Genomic DNA, 7,458 nt, shown 5'->3' on the forward strand with positions numbered 1-7,458 from the left:
TCCTGGAATGGTTTGGGTTGGAAGAGACCTCAAATCCTGCCTCATTCCACGCCTTCCACTGTCCCAGGCTGCTCCAAGCCCCATCCAGCCTGGCCTTGCGCACTTCCAGAGATCCAGGGGCAGCCACAGCTGCTCTGGGCACCCTGTGCCAGGGCTTGTGCCAATTTCTCCAGAGTTTTAGCCTTTAGTTAACAGTACAACCACACAGAGCCCAGTATACCCTATCCACTTTATTATTATCATTATCATTATCATTATCATTATCACTATCATTATCATTATTATTATTATTATTACATATTTGTAAAAAGAGAACCTTATCCTTTGCCCTGCTTGCTCCCAGGCGTATTTTAAGATGGTAGATACACAAACTGGCAAATTCACGATTCCTCCTCTGATCAAGGTATCATTAACAATTTAATCCAGAAGCTGAAAACAGATTTAGGCTCGTTGCTGCTTTCCACCACACTCTTCTTCTGTCTCCCTGAAAGGCAGCAAAAGGTGGCATTTGCAGCTGGGTTTGTGCCTTAGGATAGCTTGAAGTGGTGAAAAAATGGTGTTTCCTGCTAGAATTTACTGAAACTCCTTTGTGCATAAGTGAGATTATCCAGATCAGCATGAATCTGAGAAGGATGTCCCATTTGTTAGTGAGGTGGGGGGTTCTCATGGATACAAACCCATGGCCACTCTTCATTGTCACCAGGCAGGACGTCCATAGCTCCTTCCAGCCCTGAAGGAAGGCAGTGAGTGCCGGGATGTTGGGATTCTTGGTGTGGAAGTGCTGCCAGAAGGTGAACAAAGCAGGACCTATCCACCACGTGGCTTCATCCCATCCCTGTGGGACACCAGCATCCAGGAGGGCACGGGGCTCCTGGCCAGCTGTTTGCAGCTGGGAACCCAAGCTCAAGGAGCCCAGAGTCCACAATGGCCACCAGGAGCCAAGTTCCACTAAACTGGTGGCGAGGGAGGCACGTGGGAGACTCAGGGTGTGAGGGCTGTGCTCAACTTCAGCCAACTGAACCTCAGTCCAGAGTGCTTCCCCAGTCATTGCATTGCCTGGTTGTCCTCACTGGACAGAGCAATATCAATCCAGACCAAGTGTAGCAGTTTATTGAGCTTTTCCCCCCAGTTTTTCTTCTTTTTTAAAATCATTCCCCCCCAAGATGAAAGAAGCCCCAGAAGTCATGGAGAAGCCAACAATCACTGCTTCAGCTCTAGGCACCCTTCTCCATCAGGTCAAGCATTTCTTTATAGACCTGCTCGTAGACCTGCTTGCCCCAGAGGAAGTCAAAGTGGACAAATTCGGGGATGTACTTTTTGTAGGCCACGTTGGAGATGCGGGGCAGGGTGATGTTCACGTCCTCGGGGGCTGAGATCCAGTCCTTGCCCCCATACCAGGCAGCCAGCGGGGTTTTCATGTTCTCCAGCTCATAGAAGGGAGGAGTGCTCTGCAAGACAGGAGGGAGGCAAAGGGCTGGCCAAAAATTCAAAGTGTGTCCTGGTGGCTGCTTGGAATTTCTCCCTTATCCCAAGGGATAGAAGAGGAGCTATCACCAGGGAACCTCACTGTGCCTTGGGCTCCTGTTCTTTCCACCAGAGGCTCAAAAAGTCATCACTGAGTGACTGAGTTACTTACTTTTATTAGAAAGTTATGAACCTGCATCCCCATACAAAGCAAATTCCATAAACATAATGTAATTAATGGAATCACAGCATGGTTCGAGTTGGGATGGACCTCAAACATCATCTTGTTCCAGCTCCCCTGCCATGGGCAGGGGCACCTTCCACTATTCCAGGCTGCACAATTGTCCAAATTTAGTCTCAGCCACTGCAATATTTTCACTGGAATATTTATTTTATTTTTTTTCTCTGAGCATGGCTCTCTCTTACCTGGTTGTAATGAAGCACATTGTCACTGCCGTAATCGTAATGCTTGAATTCCCCAGTCTGATAGAGCTGGAAAAGGAGAATTATGTTCATTATCCACACATTGGAGGGGGCTCTAAGGAAGATAAAAGAGGTGACAGGGACTGCAGTGCTCCCTCCTGCCACCAAGGCTCAGGGAATGCATTTTTACATTTGGATTTTGGGAGGAGAGCCCAGCCCCAGGAAGACCACAGTGAAGAACCTGGTGTACAGCCAAGAGCCTCAAAAGAGACATGAATCAGACAACTTTGGACAAGTTTTGTGTGTTGTGGTCAATGCCATCAGCAGGAGGATCTGAGTAGAACATTTTCAACAATTAGTTGTACCATTAGTGGTCTTTCTGACCCTCAGCTTTCCCTCTGGCATCTCCTGTCCTGGTTTATCACCAGGTTCCACCTCCTCCTCCTACAAGCCCCAGTTCTTTTGTTGGGATAAATGACTTGATTTGCAGCAGTGTTTCAGCTTTGGACTCCCTCCCTCACACAGCTCTGCAGGGGGAGCAGGGGGGGATTGTTCCCAGTTTTATTCCCAGATCATTCCCCGAGCAGAGGGAGGAGAACAGGAGGTGTTACCTGGCGCCAGTGCAACATGTTTTTTAGGGATGTGGAGTCAGGGTAGCGGGCCAGGTACACATCCATGCGGCTCTGCAAGACCACCAGAGACGTTTATTCTTTGCTCCTTCCCCAAAAAACCCACATCAGAAATAAAACCAAACCTGTTCAGTAGCCACACCAGCCTCACCCACACTGAGCTGTAGATCTCCCTGCAGCAAGCTGAGCAAATCCCATGGTAGGAGCCTGCCTGGTTCTCAAGGTAAAGTAAAGCTCCATACCTCATACTCAGGATCCTTTTCCAAACCTCAGCTCTGTGTGTTGCCCCTAACACATTTCCTTCTTGGAATATTAAGGAATTACACCAACGATTCACTTGAGAACACCCCACCCTGGTGCCTCCAAGTTGAATTTTTCCACCAGCCAAAGATGTGGAAGGCCATGGAGGCAGCAGATGGACAGCTCAGGCTGGGACAGTGAGGAAGGGGATGTCTGGAGAGGGAAGCTGCAGTGTACATACCACGTTCAAGCTGTTGGTGAACCCACCAGGCAGGTAAAACACCAAAGAGCACACAGTCTTCAGCATGGGGTAGGTGCACATTGTGGAAATCACTTGCTTCAACACCTCACCCTTATCAAAGACCACTGTCTTGCCTAAAATGATCTGTGGAAGTCAGAGGGGTGGATCAGTGGGGTGCATCACGCTCTGTTTTGCCTCCGGGTGCTCCCCACCTCTTTGCTCACCCCTGAAAGTTGCCGACAACTTTGCTGTGCTTCATCATTTTGGCTTTTCAGAAAAGGCCACAGCCCTGGAAGAGCCCTGCCCTTCCTAGGAGAGGTTTCTCCAGGGAGAAGAGACCCATACCCAATCCCTGTTAAAAGGCTGGACAGGAGGATGATCTGCCTTCCCTCCAGGCTCACAGCACACGCACAAACACCCAGAGCAGGGAGATGCAGGTGATGGAGGAGCCCTGCCTGTCTCAGGGGACCCTCCCAGTCCCTCCTCCCCCTCACACCCCACGTGTGCTGAGGACACACCTTGATCAGCGCCTCGGGGAGGTCAAACACCCTCACCAAGGGGGACTTCATGTGGGAGTTGACGGTGATGGGAGCCAAGGCGAAGAACATCTTGATTTTGCGATCCAGCTCGGGAATGGAGGAGAAGGCAATGAAACCTGCATGGGGGAGAGGGAAGCAGACCCTGCCCTGCTGTTCCTGAGGCAGATGTTGGCTTCCAGGTGTGTGTGCCCACCTTAAAGCCCCTCAGAGGTGGCTCCAGCAGGTCAGGCTCTGGCAGCAATGAGATGAACCCAGTTTGGGGCTGCCAGTGCTCAAAACTCTTCTGTTAAAACAATTACCTGCTCTTTTCCTTTTTGTTATTTGGAAATACCTGGACATTTCCCTTCCTTTTTTAGGAACACTCCCTGACCAAGGTTTTAGGAGCACTCCCAGGCTGGGGGTGCACAGCTGGTGTGACCCTGCCAGGCCTGCTCTCCTCCTTAGTACCTGTGGTGGTGCCTTGGGAATAAGCCACGTAGTACAACTGCTCCTGCCCCGTTCTCTGCAGGATGTAGTTGATGGATGCTGGAAGGTCATACATGGCCATCTCATGGAAGCTGCAGGGGAGACAGGCATGTGACAAAATCACCTTTTCTGACCTTGCCATGGCTGCTTGGGGGCAGGCAAGCGCTTTGGCTGGAGCTGACAACCCAATTTCTGTCCCCTGGCAGAGGGTGTGACTGCCAGGAGCACCTCTCCTCCAGCCTGGAGACACTGCTGAGGGTACCAGGGACCCGCCCAACCTCCAGTTTCATGGAAAATACCTGTAAGCTGAGTATTCCTGCTGGTGGAACTCAAACTCCTGGTGTTTCCGTGACCAGCTGTTGCCCCGGCTGTTCCCGATCCAGACGTCGTAGCCAGCATCAGCCAGGATGAATCCCAGGCTGGTGTTGGGCAAGTTGGTGACCCAGTTGCTTCCCTCCAACACCAGGCCGTGCTGCAGGAGGACCACAGCCTTTGGGGCTGGAGGAAGGAAGAGAAGGAATCATTTTCTGTGACCATGAGCAAAATCAAACATTCACATCATGTTGATTTACATTCACATTCATGCTCTGGCAGCAACCCTGGGAAGTGACACCAGGGCAGGGACACTGTCCTCTGTCCTCAGCCTCTCTGGGGAGCTGTTTTTGGAGGAGGCCAGGGCAGAGACTGGAAATCTGGGGTTTTTTACACTTATTTGCCATGTACATGACAAGAACTGGGCATGACCCCACCACTGCTCTGAAGCTGGGGTTTCAGTGCAGAACTGGAAGATCCCCAAATCTTCCTTCCTGGACACAGGAAAGATGCAAAATACTGAGCTGGCACTGGGTTGGCTGCCTGGTTTGTTTTCCTTCCCTCACTAATGGCTTTTTGCTCCTCCACTTCTGGTTTTTAAAACCCGGGGCAAGATTTCTCTGCCCCGTTCATCCTCCTTCCTCTTTGGGGCAAATCCTCTCAGAGCAAGGTCAGCATGATGGGCACCTGCATTTCTTCTGCTCCTGAGGCTATTTGCCTGGTTTTTCCAACAGGAACAGCTTCCTCCTGGAGCACTGTCCTGGGCTGACTACATGATGCTTTTATCCCCAACCATCTGTTCTGTTTATACTGAATAATAAGTTTAAGACTTATTCCAAAGAATAAAGAAAAAAAAAAAAAAACACCAAAAAAACCACCGGCTGCAGTTTATTTTCAAACACTACACTCATTCCTCCACATTCCTTCTCCAAAACTGTGTTGTCTGCAAATAAATAAACAACAAAAAGCTCTCCTTTATTTAAGTTAGTTTTAGCTAGCTGAAGCAAAATATTTCCCTAGACTGTAATTTTTTCCCTTTTCTTTAAACCTACTCTAAACTGGACACCCAAAAAAACCCACCAACAGCTCACACCTGTAACCCACCAGACCAAACCTGAGCTGCAGCATTTCCAGCACCAAAAAGACTAATAAGAGACTAAGTAAACTAAACTGCAACCCAGAAAAGAGACTTTCTGAGTTTGTCATCTCTTTTAAAACAGCAAAAAAATATATTGTTTAATATAGTATTAGTTCTATTGTTTAATAAAGTTTTTATTGTTTAAACAAGTTTTTTCCACTTTTCTCTTAAAAAAAAATTTTCTCCCAGACCAATTAAAAATAAAAAAATTAAATCTGCTTTTCTAAAAAAGCCCCTTTAGAAGTTCTCTCCCAATTTTGCCCTAAAGCAAAACAAATACAAGCACAGTGAGGTTGCCTTTGCCGTGGGTTATTCCAGCCCAGCCAAGCCCTCAGGGTGGCAGGGCCAGGCAGAGCTCCCTGTGGCACTTACGGGGACAGAACATGTTGGATGGCTGTGCCCCTGCCTTGTGGGAGAGGCTGAAGCTCCCTGGGCTGCCTCTGCCATGGGGGATCCTCTGCAGGGTGAGGAAATATCCATCCTCTGTCAGCACCTCGTGCTCCTCGTAGGGGTACCCGTGGTACCGCACAATTTCGCCCTGTGGGAAGGGAAGGAGAGCAAGGGACAGTCCCTAAGGAGAGTCTCTGTCCTCAGAGGTGGCAGGGCTTGGCTGGGCAGAGCCATCTGTGCTGGTGATGGTGACACCAGGGGGAAGCTGGGCTCAGTCCCTCCCAATGCCCCCATGGTGATGTCATGACTCCAGCCAGAATTTTTGGCAGGTCTGGTGAAGAACTGTCCCTTTTTGTGTAGCAATCAAGAGCAGGGCAGCACAGACAGCCCAGCTCTGAGCCTGAGAGGGCTGTGAGGGCTGTCCTGACCAAACCTGCTGACTTGGAACAAAGCCTTCCCCCTGTGATGGCATTCACAGGGGTCCCAGGATGAGGGAACAGATGAGCATGTGACTCCATGTTTCAAAAGGCTTGATTAATTATTTTATTATATATATATATATATATATAATTAAAACTATACTAAAAAAATAGAAGAAAGGATTTCATCAGAAGGCTAGCTAAGAATAGAAAAAGAATGATACCAAAGGCTTGTGACTGACCAGACAGTCTGGACAGCTGACTGTGATGGGCCATTAATTAGAAACAACCACATGAGACCAATCACAGATCCACCTGTTGCATTTCACAGCAGCAGATAACCATTGTTTATATTTTGTTCCTGAGGCCTCTGGGCTTCTCAGGAGGGATTTTTCACAAAACATGTCTGTGACATCCCCCCAGAAATTCCTGCCATAAATCTCTGTGCATGTAAGAGCAGGGAGACAAATATCTCATAAAATCCTGGTGTCAACCCTCAGTGAAGGCAAACAGAGCCCGTGGGTCTTGCACAGACCATTTGGGTAACTTGCTCAACCAAGCAGAAAAAGAAGGGACTTACAACATCCATGGACACCTCGGGGTTCTCCTCTGACTTTGCAACGACGAGCATGAAACAAGAGATGGTGAGGAACAGCCACATCATGGTGCTCTGCAAAACATTGCCAGAACTTTGAGAGACTTTGCTGGCACTGGGACTAGCACAGAAACAAGAAATGGTGAGGAACAGCCACGTCATGGTGCTCTGCAAAACATTGCCAGAACGTTGAGGGACTTTGCTGGCACAGAAGCTGTGGGGAGTTCTCTTGATCTGCCCTGCACTTCCACCAGGATATCAACGTGACCCCTCAACAGGTGAAATTATTCTAAACCAGAATTCCTCTAATTCTGAAAATGGCTCATTTTTCTAGTCTTGAAAAAAGCCAGAGTCCAAATTCCACCACATTTTAATCTCACATTCTCCATATTCAGAAACATGCAGAGGTACAGGTACATCTGTACATGCCTGGGCAAACCTGGATTTCGAGGAGGTGATTATAAATCATCCATTTTAAATAATTTCTTGGATAGTTGGAAGAATACGTTATTTTGTTCCACTGACAGCTGACCTTATGAGGAGTAAACCACCCAGTTTAAGTTTCAGGGCCACGTTCTTAAGAAGAAACCAAACAATGTGGTT

At 48.5% G+C, this 7,458-nt stretch overlaps 1 protein-coding gene across 1 annotated transcript; it reads right to left on the reverse strand.

Moving 5' to 3' along the window:
* Nucleotides 1–321: 321 nt before the first annotated feature.
* LOC102063569 (lipase member M-like) lies at nt 322–6,925 on the reverse strand. The gene is made up of 9 exons (XM_005496873.2): nt 6,841–6,925; nt 5,824–5,989; nt 4,301–4,499; nt 3,984–4,093; nt 3,516–3,652; nt 2,998–3,141; nt 2,499–2,570; nt 1,891–1,956; nt 322–1,448 (listed from the first exon to the last, which is right to left on the reverse strand). Exons 1-9 carry the CDS (start codon nt 6,922–6,924, stop codon nt 1,215–1,217), a joined length of 1,212 nt encoding a protein of 403 aa, XP_005496930.2. The 5' UTR covers nt 6,925; the 3' UTR covers nt 322–1,214.
* Nucleotides 6,926–7,458: the final 533 nt, after the last annotated feature.

Source organism: Zonotrichia albicollis, chromosome 7 (assembly GCF_047830755.1).
Source record: "Zonotrichia albicollis isolate bZonAlb1 chromosome 7, bZonAlb1.hap1, whole genome shotgun sequence".
Lineage (NCBI taxonomy): Eukaryota > Metazoa > Chordata > Aves > Passeriformes > Passerellidae > Zonotrichia > Zonotrichia albicollis.

Excerpts from the sequence above, each read along its gene's own strand:
- LOC102063569 (XM_005496873.2), bottom strand. The coding sequence starts at position 6,924 with ATGATGTGGCTGTTCCTCACCATCTCTTGTTTCATGCTCGTCGTTGCA. Across the intron at positions 1,957-2,498 it reads ACATGTTGCACTGGCGCCAG|CTCTATCAGACTGGGGAATT; the intron begins GTAACACCTCCT and ends CTCCTTTTCCAG. Across the intron at positions 1,449-1,890 it reads ATGTGCTTCATTACAACCAG|AGCACTCCTCCCTTCTATGA; the intron begins GTAAGAGAGAGC and ends CCTGTCTTGCAG.